The sequence below is a fragment of the Rhipicephalus sanguineus genome, chromosome 10 (assembly GCF_013339695.2).
Source record: "Rhipicephalus sanguineus isolate Rsan-2018 chromosome 10, BIME_Rsan_1.4, whole genome shotgun sequence".
Taxonomy (NCBI): domain Eukaryota; kingdom Metazoa; phylum Arthropoda; class Arachnida; order Ixodida; family Ixodidae; genus Rhipicephalus; species Rhipicephalus sanguineus.
In genome coordinates, this window is record NC_051185.1 from 65,717,478 (window position 1) to 65,740,619 (window position 23,142).

General features: G+C 44.9%; 1 protein-coding gene across 1 annotated transcript; it reads left to right on the forward strand.

Annotated features, from left to right (window-relative positions):
• Positions 1-3,122: 3,122 nt before the first annotated feature.
• On the forward strand, positions 3,123-22,823 carry LOC119372034 (uncharacterized; the record flags this gene model as incomplete). The annotated part of the gene is given in 3 exon segments (XM_049419934.1): positions 3,123-3,281; positions 19,420-19,516; positions 22,748-22,823. Coding segments are annotated over 2 exon segments (151 nt in total), but the record flags the coding sequence as incomplete, so codon positions are not given.
• Between the last annotated feature and the right edge of the window lie 319 nt (positions 22,824-23,142).

Consider the following 23,142-nt stretch of genomic DNA (forward strand, 5'->3'; position numbering starts at 1 on the left):
TACACGGGCCTCAAACATTTTCGCCTCCATCGAAAAGAAACTTGAAATACGAGCTCGTATAACTACACAGGGACAGAACAAGATAGGGACAATTACTACTAACCGGAAGTTTATTTAAGAAAGCAATGGCATATATATATACACACAGATAAACTATCCGGAACAACTTCTATAACGTTCATGAACCAACTAAACCACCTAGAACCCTTGTGAACATCGCTTGTTCTTTTTCTTTTTTCAGAAATAAGTTTTTTTAAGGCCTTCTTCGCAGTTTCGTTTTCCGACGGCGTGCTCGCAATGCGCAATGCGGTCTGACTATAGGTACACTTTTACTCCCACAGCCATCGTTTTTCTGCTGGAGTTTTCTTTTCTTCTGAGCAATGTACAGACAGACATTGCGGGCACGTGTGAGCGGTGACCGGTTTGTGCCAGGCGTAGCTTTCTACGCTCCTTATCGACTCAAGGTCTCTGACTCGCGCTGCCGTGGTTTCGGTTTCCGGGGTCGCTCGTCCGCTCCCAGCTGGCGCGTTGCTCAATGCGTCGTTGAGCTATTTGCGGACGCGGAAGCGACGATCCGAAACCGAAACTACGCTAAGCGACGCGCGTGCTTCTTTGATGACTGAACCAAGTCGCGAAACATTGCAGCTTAGTATATTTGCTCGCGACATATTACCACGAACTTAAGCGATCGTTTTTCTTTGTTAAACACGACCTTATGAAAATCAACAGACAATGAATCCGAGGAAGGTACACACGACGTTATTTGTAGTTTTTCGCTGTATTGTAGTAATTACTGTATAAATGTGAAGAAACTAAAATGGACGAAAAGACTTGCCGCCGGTAGGGACCGAACTCGCAACCTTGGGATAACGTTCCACACTCGTTGTCATGGCTACGAGCAGCGCTGCTTAATAGGTTTATATGCACTGAAATACCCGATAAGGTGGACGGGAGGACGACCGCCGCTGTAGCTCAATTGGCAGAACATCGGGCGCGTTATCCGTAGGTTGCAGGTTCGATCCCTGCCGGTGGCAAGCTGTCTTTTCGTCCGCTTTAATTTCCTCACAGTTATATCATATTTACTACAATACAGTTAAAAAATTTACAAATACTCCTCTACCTTACTCTACAATACAGTTAAAAAATTTACAAATACTCCTCTACCTTACTCGGCTTCATTGTCGGTTGGTTTTCATTAAAGGGGTACTGACACCTTTTTTCGAAGGCGAATTTACTCTGCCATACATATCTCCTGTATGCAGAGAAAGCTCTGAGCAAGTGTGAAGCTCAGCAAATGCTAATAAGATATTTTAATTTGATATTAAAGTCAATTTTTCCATGGTGCACCTACTGACATCGACACTAGCTTGACGTCAGGCTACAGTACAAATTCCGGTGACTTCACGCAGAAGTCTGGCTTGTTGTGATGACGTTAGGTACCGAAACTTCCAAGATGGCCGCTTGTACGTCATCAAAACTTCCAAAATGTCCGCTTGTGCGTGGAAACGTCACTATATATTGTGCGAGCACGTGACGAGAAGCTCATACCGTGTTGTGACGTCAGGGTACAGTAGGAACCGAAACTAGCTTTTAAAAACATACTGTAATTACTTTTTCAGGGCGCACTCGCGCTTATCACTACCTTTTCTAGGCGCTTGAGGGCTTGAACTTTCATTTGACACAAAAAAACGACAACTGAAAATATTCGTGTCAGTACCCCTTTAAGGTCATATCCAATTGAGACATATAAGTTGCCGTGTCAAAGCAGAGATAGAATTAGCATGTTCCAAGCAACGACCCACTAATTATTCGCATTAACGCAGAGATATCGGAACGATAAGTAAGCAATACGACGTCGGCCTAGTTGGAACACATTCAGCTTCACGGATTCGCGCGAGCACACGGAGACTAAGTTTGTGTATCTCTTCTTTGTCTCCGTGTGCTCGCGCGAATCCGTGAAGATGAACGATAAGTAAGGCTGGTTTATAGTTGTAGTGAATTCAAATCCGCTGAAAAACAATTTCGGGACTAGAACCAGGACCAGCGTAGCCAGGATTTTTTTTTTTCGGAAAGGCGGGAGGGTGGGTGGGGGGGGGATTTAACCATTCTTTACGTATGTTCATGTGTGCGTTTGTATGCGTGCGTGTATATATACACGTGCAAAATTGAAAATTTTCGGGCAGTTTTTAACCCCCCCCCCCCTCCCCACTCCTACCCCTGGCTACGCCAGTGAACGTAACTATCGATACGGCTACCATTAAGACCGGTGGTATTCTCGCCATTTCGGCTACCCAGATGTGCATACAGGGTGGCCCACCTAACTCTCTACCCATAGTTTAAAAATAGGCCGATACGACCAAATGCTTGTTGCTGACTAATACATGCCGTTTAATTATGCCAGATTAATTAACTTCCAAAGCAACGAAAGTGGGCAAGAAGTTTCAATGAGAAAGTTATATATCGGTCTCCAAAAAGTCCGATTAGACAGTTTCTAACTTCCTATCTGTTAAGCGTTGCCTTTTTTTCTGCTTACTGAGGGTGCCCGAGAAATATAAAACAAAAAAAAACAAACAAGTGACATCAAAGCCCCCTCCCCCCTCCCCCCCTCATCTGTCACACCCCTGCCTCTCCTCCTGAATTTCTCAATGCACTAAAGAGAAACCAACAGTGAGCCGAGTTTCTAAAGTGGACGCTACGAAAGATAACAAAGCGGTCGGAGAGTCCGAGCTTGAAAGATCTGATGCCGGAGGGCAGCGCGCCTGTATTCCGGTCCCACGATAAACAGCACAAGAAAGAGCATTTTTTTAGAGAGCGCAGACTCACTACCGCGAGAGTAGGAAGCTCCTCCTCGGAAAAAAGTAACTTCCTCGCCTCGCTCGTTCCCTCCTCCTGCACAGTGACGGAATCCGACAAGAGAGTCAAACGTTTGTAAAGCACCCTTAAGGAGGGTGTAAAGTGAGCTTTGACTCCCCTGCTGCTCGCAACGCCGCCAAAAGCCAAACTACTCCCGTCACACTCTCCTCCGGCCACCTGACTTTGAGCCTTTGAGCAGCTGGCATTATCCTCTCCACATACTCTCCCCAATCACTCCCTTTCCAACGAGTTGTCGAGGTCGCTCGGGGCTGGCGCGCCGGCAGCAACAACCTCATTGGCTTGCACGGCGTCGTCTGCACAGCCCGCGCCGTCGCCAACGAGAGCAGACCGCTACGGCATTCTTGAGTCACACGACGAGTACAAGATCGCGCCTTCGCTTCGGGCCCTCGGTGTCACTAACCACAAGGGTAAGTACTGTACTCGTGTTTCTTTTTCATCGACGACTCCTCGACTAATGTTCATCGTGCCCTTTTGTTTCGCGTAGTTTCGCTAGGCGAGCTCTCCGACTCCGTCGTACGTCGTACTCGTTATCTCTGCATGCGCTGGGGCGTCGGGTGTTGGACAACTACGAAGAAGCCGGGTCTTTCGCGCGACAAGTCGAAAGTTCGGAACTGAGTCGTTTTCACGTCGGTCGCCCTGTTTGCTTTCATCTGGTGATCAACCTAGTTTCTCCAGTCCATCTATGGACACGAACGTTGACTAAAAGATCCCCGCAGTGCCCAGACGCAATTCTCCCCGTAGAATTAAAAACAAGCTTGGGCCAGTGCGACACAGTGCTAGATGTATGAAAGGAAATACGGTTGTTTGGCTTTCGTCGAAAATACATATAGTACCCGTTACAAAAATGTGGACGGAAGAAATGACATAGCCTGAGGGTGGGCGTTCACCCTCCCCCCCCCCCCCTCCCTCGAAAAAAAATTCTAACTACGCCTCTGGATGGAAGAGACCAAAGAAGACATAGAAAACATAAAACTGCGCCTACATGCAGGACACAATAAAAAAAGAAGTGGACGGCACCTGTGTTCTGTATGTAGGCGCAGTTTTATGTTTTCTGTGTCTTACCAACTAGCCCCCCCCCCCCCTGTAACTTCCAAAGAAGACATTGTCTCCTATATACCACTTACGTATAAGTTCTATCAAGTCGTCACTGTAGAAATATTCGCGAGTGTGATGTGGCCTCTAGAGAAACGTTGAAGGGAGCGAGTGGGCTTTCTGTTGTTACATCCGCTTTTCCCGCCGTACAATCTGCTGCTGGCGGGAAAGGAAATCAGCCGACGGAAATAACGGAAGCACGGAGATAGGGCGCTAAATCCAGTCGCCTTATCTGTACGAGTTAAAAATGACGTATGCCGTTCAGAACAAAGTAACCTTGGTTCAGACAGCCTTTGTACGCGTTCGCTTCCTGCTGTTGATTAATTATGCGTTATCAGTCGCCACAGTTACCCGCCAGACAGGAAGTTAAGCACATATACCGTATTCTCTAGCATATAGCCCTCACAAAAAAAAAAAAACGGGGAAATGTGCTTAGAAAGTGGGGGTGCTGGTTATATACATGTTGCTTTTTTCTCTTTTTGTTGAGTAAGTTAGGGGTGCGGATAATATGCAGGGGTGCGTTATCTGCGAGAAAATATAGTATATCGTATGTAGTAATAGGGCGTGCTCAGGGTTCTGCATTAGTGGTGGGGTGGGGGGAGGCATATTCCAGCATGAACAAACGATAAGAACATCGCGGTGTTTCGTAACATCGCGAATACAATTCAGCCGAATAAATTCTAATCCACATCGCCTCCAAGCCCATGCAGTGGCTGCCGAGATGTAACTGCTCGTAAAAGTCGAGCAGGATCTCTCAAGGCAAAGTTGGCCTAATAAGAAAACGAAAGATACTTAAGGACGAAGAGGGGGGGGGGGGTCCTAGATAGCAGTCACAAGATTAGATTCTGCTAGGCAAGAAAAAGAAAACGGGGGTGCCACGCTATAGCTTGTGTCCCTCGCTCCTGCACTCAAGGCGAGACGTCACTTGGAGGAACACTCGGAAACCTATGCATAATGCGTTGCATTGCGTTGCGGCGCATTATGCATCCTTGCATAACACGGTGCATTATGCAAGGATGCAGACAGGAAGAACCACGCATAATCCATAGGCACAGGATGAGCCAGTTCTTCCATGCATATATATATATATATATATATACACACGTTAAGAAAACAAAGCAATGCGTTTACTAACGTTGCGGCCGGTGGACCAGCCTTTATTACAGTGAATTAGGAAAGTGAGGGGGGTGATAGTTCTGGATGCAAACACAAAAAAAAAACTCTGGGTAACAGCATCGGTTGTCGCATGCGTGACACGTCCTGTTTTTCCTCGCGAACTCCAGTACTCCAGGGAAAACGAGACATACAGCGTGCATGCAACAGCGGGTAAAGGCCATACTTCAGCCAAGGAATTGCATGTCAGCGGAAATCGCTTTTATCGCCCGCGTGACTTCCGATGAAGACGTTTGTGAACTGCTAATAAGCACGGTGGCGTTGTGTTGTAGCATGCAATGTGTGCAACCCCATGCCAGCACGTCTCGCTGTCGAGGCCATTTATAAATGCTGCGACGATGTTTTCTTAACTGCAGAGGTTTTCATATACATCATGCGCAGGAAAGAGCCTACGAAGAGAGAGCGAGAGAGAGTTAAGGGCCAATGCATCCTCGCCTACTCCGCATCTTGCATATAACTATATTATATAGTTAATATATATTATGCCCGACGACAAGCGGCGTGGTTGCCTATATGCTGAAGATAACATTGAACAATATCCTTCGTTACCGGAGAGCGCGCACTGACGACGGACACAAAGAGAGAACAGGCACCGTCGTCGGTGCGCGTTCTCCGGTAACGATGAATACATACCAACTCGCCCAGTTTTCTGCTTCGTTATATGCAATATCATTGTCTGTCTTGTGAAAGTGGGTCAAAGTGGCATCGAAGTTGTCAGTACAGGCCATATAGGTCGGCAAACTTAGACTCACTCAGACTCTGATCGAGCCGTGAATCTGAGTGAGTCCGGATGAGTAATATTTTGGTGAGTTTCGAGTCCGAGTGAGTTCGGTTGAGACAAATTTTAGTAAGGCTGACTCCGAGTGAGTCCGGCTGAGGAAAATTTTGGAGAGTCTGAGTCCGAGTGAGCCCTATAAGCACAAAATATATTTCTTGAGTGAGCCTCAGTAAGCTCCCCCCCCCCCTTTTTTTTGCCGACTTATGGTGATGACTACTCAACTTCAGCATTACTATCAGCCTTATAACGGCTCATACTCACTTCTACTCACAGATACTTCAACGCATAGCGTTCATACAGCAGCTCAATATTCATTGAACAGAGGCGTGCCTCGACCCCCCACCCCTCCACAAAATTTTTCAAAAGAAGTTCTGACAAAAATATCTCGTGTGAGTCATATCATTCAATAAAAATTTCCTTACTAGATTGCAATCACTGATAGCTCGTATGTGAAGCTGACAGGTGCGCGTGCGTGATAACAGCCGACTATAACCTACAGCGTGAATTCTTTGTAATGAACGCGAAGATGGAGCGCGCGAGCAGTGCGTTTTCATTATGCCCTTGTGAAAATAGTTGCGGAAAAGGCCATCAAGACATGCGCTGCTCCCTGCGGTGGGGCTTGGCTGGAGCGCGCGCCGGAGCACCTGTCTTTTATGCGCCGCCACGCTAAGCCTAACCAGATTTTGCTGCCTCACATTACTTAGACACTACAGCGCTTAATCCAAGCGTGTGTTGAACATAAACCAAGCGTGGCGTTTTTTTTTTTTCCTAGAAGAGCCAAGTCCACTTTAAACTGAAACTGAGAAGAACGCCGTTTTTCGCTATACTGACATAATATGGTGGGGCCTGCTCCAGCATTTTTTTGCCAGTGTGCTCACGTCACCAAAATACTTCAAATCTATATCGTGGCTAAAATCTATATAGCTCACTACCGTCGGTATTCAGAAGTAAAATTTGGATTTGGCTCTTATAGATTGGGACATTTCATGTGGGCCTGAATTACCTCGTAAAAAGAAGTCTAAATCACAAAAATGAAGGATATAGCAATATTTTGCGACAAAATTAACATCATCATCTGTTGCATGGGCGTAGTAATGGCGATGACTTGACTTGTAGAGCGAGTCGTCCTTCCAGGCAAAAGGCGCACCATTCTATAGTCTATCGGCAGCGTTCTCTTGTTCTTGGCATGTATCTATTGAAGGCCTTCAAAAAATGCTTAAGCTCTTCTTCTTCTACGCTCGTTTTATGCCGCTCCATTTCGGATCGCCTCTTCTTCAAGGAATAGTTCGGTGCCCAATATCTTAATTTCAGTCGTCTTTAATTTCAAGTATACCGCCTTGGAGCGAAACAAGGACATGATACTGCAGCGTAATACTCGAAAAGAAACACTAAGAGGCAGAAAGAAGTAGGAAAGTCGGCCTCTTAATTACTCTTTCTATTCTATAGTCTTGCCTTACAACATCATGTTCTTCAGTAAGTACCAACTCGCCCAAGAAAAACTAATTGTTGAACGAGAGCACGATAGCAAAGAAACTAGAACACAAATTAAAGATATTGGATGCGGCCATGTTCGTTGTTTTGGTCACGATTGTTGATGCAGTTCTGGTTTAATGCAACTGGCTCAGTTTGATTCAAACACCTGCAGGATTTGGCTCATTTTTTTTTTTTACTCGAAACTGCCTTTTTGAGTTCACGTATACAATCAGGAATTGCCCCATTTTGATTACAATTGTTTTAAAAGTGAAAGACACTTAGGCACGATTTATGCTCCCGTGAAATTTAGCTCAGTTTCTGTTTCTGGATTTGGCTTTTTTAGAAAAAAGAAAACAAAAAAAACGCCACAAGTCCGCACGCAGTAAGTGCATGGATTGACGTCTCTATTCGACACCGCTCTCAAACCTCTCCGACATATTCAGACTTTGGTGTATGCGAACTCAGCGCATGCATCAGATAACACAGTATCTGCCTTGATGGTACTGTTGCCGGACGTTCAGCGTTATCAACGCATGCAGAAGCATCGTAAGGGTTTGTAGACACAGTGGACGGCTTCGATAAAAGAAGCTGACGCTGCCGTTAGAGGGGCTCTTATTTATCAATGTTTAGTTAGTTTCTCTATCATCTGAGCCGAAATATAAGAATGGGCATGCTGCTATTCCCGCGACGATATACTCACTCCAGTGAAGCACTTCCAAGAGACATAAGCTCAGTGACGAGTGTTACCAGCTGAGAATATGTTGACGCAGGAAAATGAAATATTAACAGATCCAAATGAAAGAGGTATGCTGGAAAGGACCCTAATGGCCCTTTCCACCAGGTCTCTTTTTAAGCCTAAACAAAAATAACGACAGTGATCGGTATGGTGTTTTCTTTGGTAATATCATCGTTGCAGTTTCACTTATATGATCATGCCAAGCCAGTATGCGGGTACCTTTTACAGCTGAACTCTTAGGAATTCTCAGCGTTTCCTAGCAATTTTTTCAGCGACTATTGTTTCCTCGTCGCAGTTACTTGACTAAGAATGCATAGTTAAACTAGGTTACTTGACGAAAATAGACTACATTTAATAAAATAATAATTGCTGTGTTTTTACGCCCACAACCACGATGTGATAATTTATGAGAGACGCCGTAGTGGAGGGCTCCGGACGGGTTATATGGTGGCGGGTTATATGGAGGCCTAATGCAGAAAATAAACTGCCCCCCACGAGTTTTGCCAGTTCTTTAAAGCACCGGCAAATGTGTATTTCACAAACAGATAACTTTTTACAGCGAAAGCTGTTGTGCATCACAACAGCCGATTTTGGCACCGTAGTTGTTTGCCGCCGCCGCCGCCGCAGGTGTCCGTAACCACTATCCCGCGAAATAAGAAAAAATGAAATGAGAAAAAATATCCAGGATCGGATGTAATATAGCCTGGTAGAAGAGTAAAATAACCAGGCGTCACATAATGCTAATTGCGCAACGAGTGGGTCCTTGAGTGCTTCCAACCCATTACAAAGGGCTCAGCCATAATTTTACATCGTCATCAGCCACAGCACAAAGAAAGTACACGTAATGCCTTAGGTATGTTGCCACCATTTTGGAAATCTTTTTAAATTTTGGTCCTAAACTGATTGCTTTGTGTCTGCCTTAAAAAGGGCTGTTTAAAAAGATATTTCAAGTATATGTTAGGCAGAAAAAGTGTAACTAATCACAATTCAATTACTGAAATTACCCAAAATATGCCCATCACGCGAAGAGTCACAGGTACCGATCCTGTGATACAAAACAAAAATGGATTGGCAGCAATGTAGCTGTACATGCAGACTGTGCAATAAACTAGAATCTTTGCGCTGTCGTCAGTATTAAAGTATAGTATATATAGCTGAAAACCAAAAAATTGTATAATTTCAGGTGGTTGCATTTCAGTCGAAACCTTATAACATCAAAAGATACTCGTGGTTTTCAATTATCTTAGTTCATTGCACAGAGAAAATGTTCCATAAAGAAGCACGGGAAGTTTCATCGAAAAACATTGGCTCATTCAAAAGTTATGACTTTTCGCGCAACAAAAAAGAACTGAAATTGAAGTTTTGAGAAAAACAAGAAAGAAGTTTTCTAAACGTGTTTTACACGTCATTGGAAGGTTGTGGGACACTAAAATCCGCCAGGCTCACGGCTGAGACCTTTTCTAGCTGCCACTTGCTGACCGTGAGATTGCTTAGCAGCTCCTATAGATTTTTTCGGGCTTGTTTTTCGTCAGCCATTGACTGGTGGCAGGCGTTCTTCAAGCGAGTTCGGTCCCTGCTCAGGCAAGCTAAGTGTAGTTGCCAGGATCGACACACGCCTGCCTCGAGACATCCAGCGTGCCACTACTTCGATTGTTGAACTGACGTATACAATGTGGTAGTCAAAGCAAAACAGTGTGCGGGCCTACATAAGCATCTTTAGGGGCACGCTGCCAGAGCATCCCATTGAAGCATTCATTCACGTTTTGGTTTTTTTCCGCAGACACATTCCGTCAAAACATATCGTCTGAAGAGAGGTCAGCATACACAGGCTTCAGTTTGTTCAGGATGTCTTTGTGAAAACCTTCCCTGTGCTTGTATCATCCTGTGCCCAGAGCTTTCACTCGGTTTAGGCGCACCAACTTTTTCACACTTTGCGTTTCGGCCTTTGTTTCACTTGGAACTTAGCCCTATCTTTTTATATTCTGTAAGACAACAATCTTGGACACTGAACTGAGGACGAAATAGCCTTCACAATGGTAGTAGAACACGTCGGTGCATGGTAAACACGATGTCACTTCGCGTGCGCGCACGTGGTAATTTGCGCAATTTGAATGAAAAATAGTCGCGATTACCATTGCTCAATCCTATTAAATTTTAGCATACTTCATCACAAACTAATCAGCATGTATCCTGCGTATTTGAGCCCAAACATAAGTTTGTATTCAGTTTCCGTTTCAGGGTAGTCTACCGGGTAGTTGTAAAAACCAACATAACTCTCGAACAAAAGCACATAGAGACGTCATTTTTGCTGCAACACAATTCTGAATGTCTGTAGATTCTTCAAATATCAAAAAGTGAAATTCGCTTTTTCCGAAAAAAAAAAAAACGTCGTTTTCAAGGGTAGCAACATACCTTAATTAAAGATTTGTAAAGGGCACCACGCTTCTGCGTACAATGGCATAGTGGGTGGTTCTCTTCACAAAAAAATATGATCATTTATGGCGTAGTGGGTATACCTCGCAAAGTACTTGTATGGGGTGCCCCAAGAGAGTTTACAACGGGCTCTAGAAAGGCTGCGTGTTCCAGCTTTTGTTGTGACTGTGCTACGTGTTCCGCGCAGGCCTGGCGATTTTGTCTTTCTGTGTTAGAATGGGACTCATCTTCGTTGGCAACGACGTGTAAATGTAATTTGGTTCGAAGTCAGGCTCACCTTGCGATGCACTTGCTTTACATACTTGAAATGTCAGAGACGGCGAACTCTACAGGTATCGTTCTGCATTTTTCTCTTCATACGCCCGGTAATATGAACCGATGAAAGACCATTTTTATTCCGCAATTCTTACTGCGTACACATACTGTTCTAGAGTGCAGCGATGAGGAGACGATTTGCAAGTGCCCATGTTTCTATTGTGTGGACGTCTAGGTGAACTCTTCTGTTACGTGTGGAGATTTCGGCTGCGCGAACATTTATGCTGTGTGAAACTCTCATGTTACCCGAACATTCACGTTGTAGTATATTGAGACTAATTATGTAAACGCCCATTCATGCGTTTATTTGTCTATATAGCCGTGTGATTGTTGACAACATTACGACAACTATCTCGCAAGAGAAGAGATGTAGCCGGAGGCACACTTAGGTAACAACGTATCCTTAAAGGGCCCCTCACCAGCCTCTGACAATTGCAAAAAACGAGCGCAACATTCTCTCCTGGCGTTTCTCGTCTTTATGGCTCACTTCGTGACGCAGAACAGTGATTCCCGTTACGTCTATATATAGTACATATATAGTTCTATAGTAGCGAAGGCGAGGAGGAAACCACTCCCTCGTCTTTGAACGCGGGATGGTGAGGGGCCCTATATATAAGGTATATTCATTTGGAAAAAAAAAAAAAAAAAACGCCAGGCCTGCGCTATATAACCGCAGCACAGTCACATCGATATAGCTGGAAGAGCTGCGTTTCTAGAGCCCGTTGTAGGCTCTCTTGGGGCTATATATACAAGTATATAGCAAGGTACACAATGTGCCATATAGTACATATATTTTGCGAGTTGGGAAGCACCTATATAGTCCATATATTCGTCAGTACTTACTGCGGAAAGAGGGTTCAAGCCACCCGTTAAGGTATTGAGGACTTTGTTGACGCAGCGAGCGATGGAAAATTATGGCTCAACCCTTTGTAATGATAGGTGTAACTTAAGAGACAGGCCCAAGAGAATTTGCAGAGTGGCCCGTCAGGGAACAAACCCTCTCCCGCCATGGGGTTAAGGACATCATAGTTGAAATCGTGGGAAGGGAAGAAGAAGAAATGGATATGGGCCGGGCACGTAGCACGTCGGCAGGATAACCGGTGGTCATTAAGGGTAACTGACTGGATTCCAAGAGATGGCAAACGCGTAATGGGGAGACAGAAAAGTAGGTGGGTAGATGAGATTAAGAAGTTTGTAGGTATAACGTGGCAGCAGAAAGCACAGGACCGGGTTGATTGGCGGAACATGGGAGAGGCCTTTGCCCTGCAGTGGGCGTAGACAGGCTGATGATGATGATGATGATGATGATGATGATAGTACATACTCTCGATTGATCCATATACACGAAATATCAGATGCGAATTGTCTCCCTTTGCCATGCAGCCGCCCATCCGTTCTTCATTGCCTCGCATGACTGTCGTGCGCGATCAACTGATTTCACTTCATTGTCTGTGTTTGCGACTGCGCAAACGGAGGTAACGGCGTGTGGCCGACAAGCGCGAAATCTTGATAGGGTCAACGCTTAGTGCTGACATAGTACACGTGCTTTTCAGAAATAAGTGGCCAGGGGGAGATATGGCCTGTAGGAAGGGTAGCTTACAATCACTGAGTGAAGGCAATGTATTCCTGTGCGTTTTGCCGAGCACTTCGGTTCGTAATCGCGAAAGAATGCACAGCGTAAACATCGTTGAACACCGAGAGGATAGAAACAGAAAAACATTCTTCTATTCTGTTTTGTTCATTACGATATAACCTGGGTATTCAGGGTCAACAAAATTGAGCCAAAAGGTATGAAATACTGTGAAGAAGCTCAATGTATGGCCTAAAGACACGAGCAGCCGGATTAGTCGGTTCATATTCATCATACAGCAGGTAGCGCAAAAATTACGGGGACACAAGAAAGCAACATAAACACGAGACGCCATGTCTGCCGGAAGTTCAGTGCTCGTCTCGTGTTTATGTTGCTCTCTTGCGTCCCCATAACTTTCGCGCTACCTGCTCTATGATGAATTCTTACAAACTCGCCCAGATTTCCGTTCTCGGTTCATATTGTTCAACGAAGTTATCGATCGGCGCGAACTTAGGACGAAAACAGAAAAATAAGACTCGAAAGGGCAGCACCATAGTTCTCCTGTTTTTGTTTCACGGCATGCGTATATCCTCGACTGGTTTACGCTCTGTTTATTCGTTAGCAAGCCAACAATAGTTATCGGCATCTACGCAAGTTCGAATGCTCGCATGGAATTATTTCACTCCAAAACAAATTCACTCCTGCAGCGCCATTAATAAGGATACAAAAGCAAAAAAAGAAAGGAACACGACGAGAACACTTTCAAACTACTTCTAAAATTTTCCCCAAGAAACCGTATTTATTTATTTATTTATTTATTTATTTATTTATTTATTTATTTATTTATTTATTTATTTATTTATTTCACATAGCACGCAGACCTTAAGCGCACATATACATAGCAAGCATTATGGGAGTGTTCATCTCAGTAAAGAAATAGCATAAAATATCAAATAAAGCGCACAGAAAAAACGCAAAGCGCCTGTCCGTGTGTTATTTCTTTACGTCCTTGTCTACGTTAAGCGCTCGCATTCAAGCAAGCAGAATGAATCACCAACTAGCCCAGTCAGCCATTTTGACAAATGCAACACAATAATAATTGCAAGGTCTTCGAAAAAAATACGTTGAAACAATTTGTAGGTTTGCGCTAGTCGGTCCATCTTGCAAATATCTTGAAGCAGCGCGAAAAAACACACACAACAGGACAAGCGCTGGTCCTGTTGCGTGTTTTCCTTCTTTGTCCTCGTTTTTTCACGCTGCTTCAAGTTATTCGCGAGCTGCCTTTACTTCGTCAAGCTATGCCGTGTGTAGGGGCAAACAACCCTGAATTCAAGGCAGCCGGGTTTTTTATTATCGCGTTTCGGAGAGTCTGCTCGCAGTTTGCCAGAGATATACGTCGGATGACGCATCGCGCGCATCCGCGCGTCGGGGTTCAACGCACTGTAGCATTGCCGGCGGCGCGTCCGCGCCTAGAGAAATTAGGCGCGTTGACTCAAACAAGGCCGCTGAACCTTTTATTTATTTTTTTTTCGTTGAGCGGCTGTGGGTAGGAGCTCCGAACGCATTGGCGAGTGCGTTCGGTCATCGACTGGCATAGTTTCGTTTTAGTTGAGTTAGCAACAGCTGTGACTTGATTTTCTTTGCGTGACGACACTGTCGAGGACCTTGGATGAGTAAGCTGAGACAATGTGCATAGTTTCGTTTTCGCGTGTGCGCAGGGTGTTTGGGGGCCGGTGGGGGGGGGGGGGGTGTTGACGTCATGCTTCTATCCGTTGTTACTTCAAAAAGTCTGCCTGCCAACTTGCTCTTTAAAATAAGGATATTACCTGCGCAATAATGTAAAGGAACGTTTGTACAAACTTTGTTGCTCACAGAACACACAAATACTGAAGGCTTCTCTAGTAAGCTACCAGCAACACACACTTGGTTTTCCCAGTTTCGTCTGTACAGAGTGACATTTTTTAAGCGAAGCATGTTGTAACGCACAGATTTCGGTGGCGGCGTCGTACGCAAAAAACCCGGCACCGACGAGCATAGAGAACAGCGGCCCTCTAAGGTGTGGCGGTCACGTGCGCTTTCGTACGCACCGTTTTCCAATGAATGATGCTCTCTTGATCGCGGGCCTCTCGGCGATCAGCCGTTTTCTGATACGGCAATCTGATCTTTTATCCAAGTCACCTGTCATTTCACGTTGCCACATTTCATTGTTGCCTGGATATGAACGCGTGACCGTCGTTGTTGCCTGTAGCAACCGAAGTGTTGCGCTGCTAAGCACGTGGCTGAAGGTCCAATTCCTGGCATGGAGGAAGGTAACAGTTCGGAGGGAGCATTACGCAATGCGATAGATAGATAGATAGATAGATAGATAGATAGATAGATAGATAGATAGATAGATAGATAGATAGATAGATAGATAGATAGATAGATAGATAGATAGATAGATAGATAGATAGATAGATAGATAGATAGATAGATAGATAGATAGATAGATAGAAACGTAATAGGTCAGGCACGCAAACACAAAGCGTCGCTTGCCCCAGTGTTCCCGATAGGGCAGGGGCGAGGCAGGAGCTCGTGAACTTTTCCCAAATAACCGCATCAATGTTAGCGGATATGTTTTAAAACACAGGCTAACTTCGCTTATATTTTTCATCCTTTTCTAGGGACAAGTTTCTTTAAGGCCTTTTTCATCGTTCTGTTTTCGAATAACGTGCACACAATGCATGATGCGGTCTGGCTAAGCTACGTTCATCCGCCGTTTTTCTTCTTCTTCTTCTTCTTCTTCTTTAAGGGGCACGAGTGAGCGATGACCGATTTTGCCAAGTTTTGCTCTTGCTGTGCTTTTTTTCTGTGCTCTTGTTATGGTTTTTTTTTTTTTTTGGCTCATGGTCTCTGACTCCTGCTGCCGTGGTTTCGGTTTCCGGGGTCGCTCGCCCACTCCCAGCTGCACGACCAGCTGGCCCGTTGCTCAATACGTCGTTGAGCTATTTTTCGCGGAGGCGAAAACAACGATACGAAACCGAAAGTACGCTAAAATACGCCCGCTTCTTTGATGACCGAGCTGACTCGCGAAACGTTGCAGCTCGAAATACTTCGTAAATACTTACTTAGTTGTAATAATGCTCCACGGAAGGAATGTGTTCCTCGGATAAATGGCCGAGTGAATTGTTCAAAGAGATGTTATTTTATTAACTATATCACTTTTTTCTTTATTTCATTGTTTTATCATTTTAATTATTCATGTGGCAAAGCGACACATATTTTGTTGTTCTTCTTGTTAAGTATATACCGTCGAGTTGCAGGCGGCCCTGTTATCTGTTATTTCTTTCTGTTCCACCGAATTTCCTTCTCTTTTCTCAAAAGCGCATCATCTTTATTTACTTATTAACATTTTTTTTTTTTCGTGACAGTTTTCCCGTTCATTCGGCAACCTTTGCGCAGCTGTTTGCCGCTTAGATGTAATGCTCTACAGGCACTCTCCACGTCTTTTTTTTCTGTCCTTTTTTCAGGTTTTAATTAATCTCGCATAAAGAACACCAATCCCCCAAAATTTCTTGTAGCGTTTAAAGGAAGCGCCACCCTGCGTACGCTCAATGAGGTTGAGGTCTTATAACCAGGACAAATTTTAAAGAATTCGGGATCATTTGTAAAGTTAAAGATGAAAGTAAAGACGGAATTTGGAGCTCGTAACATATTGTGTGTCCATATACGAAATTTCTCACAGACTTTAACATTTTTTTTGTAAGGACAACGTGTTCATTTAAGTCAATGACAGTACCCAGTGGCGGATCCAAACGCTCATTTCAAAGGGGGCGGTTACTCGAAGTCACGGCGTTAGAACATTCTAACACCGTGCTCGAAGTATATATTGGGTGGGGGAGGGGGGGGGGGGTGAAGTGCTTATACCCTGTTTTGCAAACAGTGAACCCACTCACTTCTGTCATTTGTCAGACAGGCCACCAGACGAATGACTCGGACCGCACGTATATATAAGGCCGGTGGGAGGCGACCGCCCTTACCGCCTCCCCCCCCCCCCCGTCACCACCTTTGGATCCGCCACTGCTTGTACAGAACTTCGTACAGAAAGTGCGACTTCGCAACGTACAGCCCCCCTCCCCGCCGCCTCCCACCGGCACTAGAGATTAAAAAAAATATGCCCGCGCACTTCTACAATGAGCTGCCGCGGCTACAACACATCACGTGACACCACGTTACGTGTTCCCGAATTGCACTTGCATTTTGAAAAATGTTCAAAAGAGACGAGAGCACAACAGCATGTATATAGCAGACTGTCCTACGTGTTCTCGTCATGCCTTCCGTTTCCTTTGGGCTATTGTTTTTACCTTCTTCTCGGCTTCCGACTGCGGCACCGAGACACAATGCGTGCGCATCGGTACACAGGTGCACGCACTCGTATAGCCGTGTCTGCCGCCGAGCAATCGTGGGGCGGCGAAGTCCTCGTGTTACGGGCGTCGCCATATCGCCTTGACGCGCAGAAACAAAGATCGAGTATCTGAGAGTGCCAGTAATAGAATCAAACAGTGCGGTGCAACTCAGCCGGCAGTCCACTGTCCCAAGAAGATGACGGAGAAATCACGCAGTCACGCCGCAGGCGTACACTTAAAGGACCCCTGACACCGAATTTGGAAACTCGACATGCTAGTGTTGTTTGATAGTCCTGCATGCAGGGGCACTTCTGACCGATTATGAGTCACGAGCGTTGCCTTTAAGATATTTTAATTTGGTTTTAAAGTAAGCCTGAGTGCTCATCTGAATTTTGAACTCCTATCAACATAACCACTAGTATGACGTAGACGTAGGCCCCTTGTGACGTTGCAGAGGTAAAGCAAGTGTTGTCGACGTCACAGACAGAAATATGCGCGGTGCACAGTATATTGCGAAACATGTCGCTCCTCCCATCTTCTCCTTCTTCGGTGCGCGTCGGCAGGCAGCGTGAGCTCTCCGTGTGTGTGTTCTCCAACTGGCAGTTCGACAAGCGCGTGGCTGACGTCACCCAATACTGAGCGCACGTCATCACGCGTGCCCCGAGGCGCGACCGCCGCGGCGCGGCGCTAGTTTCTTATCCTCTTTCGGCGCGCGTTTTGAACCTACACGAAAAATGACCATAATTAACGCTGCTAGGATTAATTAGACATCACGTTGGAGGATTTACGGTGTCATTCCGTGATTACAAGACATAGACATACTTATTACAACATAAATGTCACAAACAAGAAATCGGCTGTCAGGGGCCCTTTAAAGTGGTACTGACACCTTTTTTTCGAAGGCACGTTTACTCTGCCATACAAATATTCTGTATGCAGAGACGGCACTGAGCAAGTGTGAAGCTCAGCAAATGCTGATGAGATATTTTATTTTGATATTAAAGTCAATTTTTCCGTGTTGCTCCCTCCTACCGACATGGACACTAGCTTGACGTCAGCTAGGCTACAGTACTAATTTTGGTGACTTCACGCACCAGTCTGGCTAGTTATGATGACGTCAGGTACCAAAACTTCCAAGATGGCCGCTTGTGCGTCGCCAAAACATTCAAAATGGCCGCTTGTGCGTCACCAACGGAGCCACGGTGCGGAGCGTCCGCGGAAATGTCACTATATATTGTGCGAGCACGTGACGAGAAGCTCATAATGTGTTGTGACGTCAGGGTACAGTACAAACCGAAAATAGCTTTTGAAAGCATACTATAATTACTTTTTTCAGGGTACACTCGCGCTTAGCACTACCTTTTCTAGGCTCTTGAGGGCTTGGCCTTTCATTTGACGCAAAACAACGACAACTGAAAATTTTCGTTTCAGTACCCCTTTGATTAATGTAATCCTGGGTATGAAAAAACTCATAGGGTCCCCTATGCATTCAACTAAGACGACTCAAAGGCGAAAGCCGTCTTCTTCTTATTCTCAGTCGATGTGTGGATCCTGCTCCCGCCACCCTCCGAAAGCGTTCTGCACATAACGTGGTTTTGCACCGCCTCCAGGATCGGTCCACTCTTGACCAAGCGACAATGTCACGTGAGGACGTCATCGTGTGATGTCACGTTATCACGATGACGTCACAAATTTAGGAGATCTGTGACGTCGTGATGACGTCACATGGTCACGTCGTTACGTGATGATTATATTTTGCATCACTGGTGTTGACAACGCCGACGGTCTATTTTCGCGTTTGATGGGGCATCTGAGATTTTCGCCTTCGATAACTAATACGGCAGCAGAACAATCACTAATTGAGCTAGTAGGTGTATTATGCGATGTATTGCCCTCTTTAGTAGACGTAGCGTGGAGCAACGTGCCTCCCGCAGCATTGTGCTGACACACCTAATACGACCGCTGCGGCAAACGGAAGTCACGACATTGTACTTGGAGTGGTCGACTTTGTACTTTGGTTTCGGAGTGTGTAATACTGTGTATGTGCCATTTTCAAGATCTCAGTACGCATGTGCGAAGCGAGAACACTGCAAGAAACGAAATAACTGCAGCAGTGCTTATTTTACAGTATTCAACGCGATATCACGGTTCTGGACACCGGCCTACTTCACGTGTTCAAATCGCTCGCCACTGTGAAATTCTTGATTCTCAGCTCTCATTGGCTGATGGGGCAACTATCTTTACGGTGCCTCTGGTTGGTTCGAAACTTCAACATACGGCACAATGAGACAGCGTTCGAAATAGCGCATGATTGGCCTAACAGCAAAAGATCGAATACGAAGCAGGAAAACAAGACCACGTCACGCGGGCTAAACCTTTGACTATTTTTATTCCTTCTGTTTATTGCGTTTGTTGCGCGCAGTATTCGCTAGCCTCAGCAACGCTCTTAGCCTTAAGAGCGTCTGTCTCCAGGGTGTCCGAACCCTTCGCAAACCTACAGAGCCACAGCATTTTGTCGCTTCATGTTTTTTTTAAATTGTTTATTTTTATTTACTTCTCTAAGCATGCTCCGCCTTCTCTTTTTACATAGGATAAACATCGTCTGCCTAACAATGGAGAACGCTGACGGTTTTGTCGACATGGCGGACATCCTGGACGAACTTGAAGGACACGACTCGACCAAAAAGGTGAGTCCCTTGTAGACACGCTTAATTGCTCCATTTGTTTGTACATATGCAGCTTCCTTTTGAAGTATACCTCTCTCAGGTCTTAGACCGCATGTACTAAAACACTCCGATTTTTTATCTGTATTGGTTTGTTCACTTGGGTACAGTTTATTCAACTTTCCTATGTGGTTCGGTGCATTATGAACGGAACCACATAAAAAGAAGCGTTCTAAATTGTTTCATAAATTAATGAGTCAGTTGGCGGCTCATTTAGTCTTCATTCACTAGCTATCTATCAACGGCGCTCGCGTCTTATTCATTTGATACCGTAAGTTGATAACGAGTTTACACTTCGTTTCAATATGGCACTCCACTTTAGAACCGCATCCCTGCTAACGTTGGGTAATTTGTTTATTTACAGCTATTTAACACAACATGAAACAATTATTGCTACAAGAACCATTTCTTCAGCTTTAACGAATACATTTCCATAAATTACTACATTCTTTTTCTTTACATTTTTCACTGTTTTTATTACTGTATCAACAAGTCACGTACTTCTTTACAACAAAGCTGTGTATTTCTTGTATTTTACCTAAAAAAACTCCCAGATATAAATAAAACAAATTAAATATGGGGCTGCACTTGAAATCAGCGTGCCTGGATAGCCGAGTGGTTAAGACGCTCGCCTTCGGATCGTCGGTACGCGGGATCGAAACCCGTGGCCTCACGAAGAAATTTTCACCTGCCACGGGGGTTAAGGTGCTCGACTGTTGACCCGAAGGTCGCGGGATCGAATCCCGGCCGTGGCGGCCGCGTTTTCGATGGAGGCGAAAATGCTTGAGGCCCGTGCACGTTATAGAACCCCAAATGGTCGAAAATTTCCGGAGCCCTCCACTACGGCGTCCCCCATAATCATATCGTGATTTTGGGACGTTAAACCCCAACGGTTATTATTTGCAATTGAAATCGGGCCTCCACGCTCCGGAGGCGGCAGTCTTAACCACAGGGGTACACACCCATTGATTTTAACGCGCGGAAATATTGACAGTAACGCTTGTCTATTCACAACAAAATTCATTCAGCTATTCTTCATCACATTAGAATTGCCCTCACATGCGAAAAACACACATTATTTCAAATGTATTACTTCTTACTGCTTGGAGAAAGTGAATGCATCTGAACAATGCGCTGTACCCGCGGTAGAAAAAAATGAAGGAATGGAACACTTTCTGTGAAGGCTTCGTTGAATTTTGTGGTGGTGGAATAAAATCCACCTGCAGGAAAACTTGCATTGGTGACATGGAGAATTGTACATATTGTACACATCAGGGAAATTCTGGCTTTACGAAAATTTTATGCCAGAGATGCCGATGCCACCCAGTTGGTTGGTAATAAATGGGTTGATAATTCTTGTCACCCCAGTGTCGTGTGCTAAAGAGCTTTGTTTTTTGTAAAGTTGTATTTTGTCGTTGTAGGTGATCTGCAACGAAGTGCGATTTTAGGGGCGAAGCTCCTTAAGGCGGCACCCGTTCGTCCCTCGTAGTCGTAGTAGTGCGTAACCAGTCGTAACGCTAGTACCAGATCTTGACCTCCAAGGTGGTGCCGGTGGGAGATTTTTCCTGTGCGTTGTTTAACAATAAAAAATTCGAAGCGTGCGCGTTAACTAAAAGCCGAATTCTTCTGTCTCTCATTCCCCATTAGCAGCCATTGGCATGTTCCAGTAGGAAACGTTAGTAGAAGTAGAAGTGTAAGTGTTAGCTAAAAGCCGACTTCTTCTGTCTCTCATTCCCATTAGCAGCCATTGTTTACCTCCAAGGTAGTGCCTGGTGAGATTTCTCCTGTGCGTGATTGAACAATAAAAATTTTGTTTAAAACGCCGTTGATTGATGAAATAAACCAACGAAAGACGCCAGATGTTTTCTAAAAGCAAAACGAAAGAACGCCAGATGTTTCTAAAGCAAAACGAAAAGACGCCAGCTGCTTAACGAAAGACGCCAGATGTTTTCTAAAGCAATGGTTTTCTAAACAATGAAAATTCACAGCGTACATGTAAAATTAAAGTGAGCTGCAAGTCGTCATAACTCATCGAACCTTTAGTATAAACGCGCCCGATCTCACGTCGGTGATGATGTACTGGGCAGAATTCACGGAAGATTCACGGTTTACCGATGAACCTCCGCAGCTTCGCCCACTCATCATCATTCACTCCGTGGATATGCTGTGATTATTTTCTTTTTGTTAATGACTACAGAATTCTGTTTCTAAATATTTACTTTTATAGTGTTTGTGTAGCGGTGTTTTAACGGATGACTTATTGCTTTTAAACTGATCATAATTTGTTCAGTCCAAAATGTATTTTGTGTGATGTTTTGTTAGTACTGTGTATTCTTGCTGAATACGTACGCATTAATGACAACGTGTATCTTCCTGACAATTTCCTATTTCAGGATGCTTCTGATGTTGTACGTAATAGGTCATTCCAATTCTGCACATACGATGATAACAACGATAAAATTGAACTTGGAACGGAACCGTCGGTCTGCTGAGAGGTTGCGGTACTTAGGACAATAGAGAGTTTGAGAATTGGGGACCCGAGACGCTGGGCCCCCAAGCTGCGTTGGGCAGCCTGCTCTTGCGTTCGGATGATCAGCAGAGTTTGAGAATTGGGCCAACGCAGGCTGCGTTGGGTCAAGCGCACGGAGCGCCACGCGTGACGAAATTTAAAATCATGCGAGACGCGGGCCGTACTGCGCCGTGGCCCGCGCTGCGTCTGTGTCTTCTCGCTGGTGACCCAAGACGCCTTGGGGCCCCACGCTATAGTTTTCAATTTTTGCGTCTCGTGACAACGCGATCGCAAGAGCCCAAGAGTGGCTTGGGTTCTGCGCATGCGCCCTGGCGGCTCGCAAGCTTCTTGGGTCCCCAAGATCCTTGGGGCTCAAATTCTCAAACTCTCTAATATCAAAATTAATAGCGAGCAACACGTATGTGAACCAGTTACGCGAAACCGTTGAACAGCTGAATGTCACCGAAACCCACGTTTCGAAAAAGAGGACTTGTCTTTATTTTAAATAACTGATAATATGTATGCATTTACAACGACGTTTACCTATGTTAAGGTATAAAACGCAGACTGATGAAACATAAACAAACCTTAAATGAGAGCATCACGCAGAATGAACTTTCGAAAGCATTGTGCTTCCATAAGTGCCTTCTTTTCTTCTTTTTTTTTTCTTTCTTACTTTCCCGCAGGTTACAAAGTCTCCTTTGAAAGAAGCGCCGAAGCCAGCGGCCGGCTCATCCGCCAAAAGTACGCCGTCTCAGAACGGTGAGCTTGAAATTCGTTACGATACATTGTCAGTGGTAAAAGTTAACGGGGATGCCTAAGTTTGATAAGATACGGTATTACAATGCCAGACGTATCTTAGCATTATGGAACAATCAACAGGGCAGAGCGAAAAGGCACTGACAGAGAAAAGTAATTGTAGACAGGCCACTAAAGAGAGAGGCGACTTTTCGCGTATTAGTAAATTACAATTTCGTAATACCGAAAACACCACTCTTACAGCGAGAAGGCGTTTGGCAAGCGAGAAGACGCGCAAAAAAAAAAAAATGCGGGTGGCGACGCCACTTTGAAATTCCGCTCA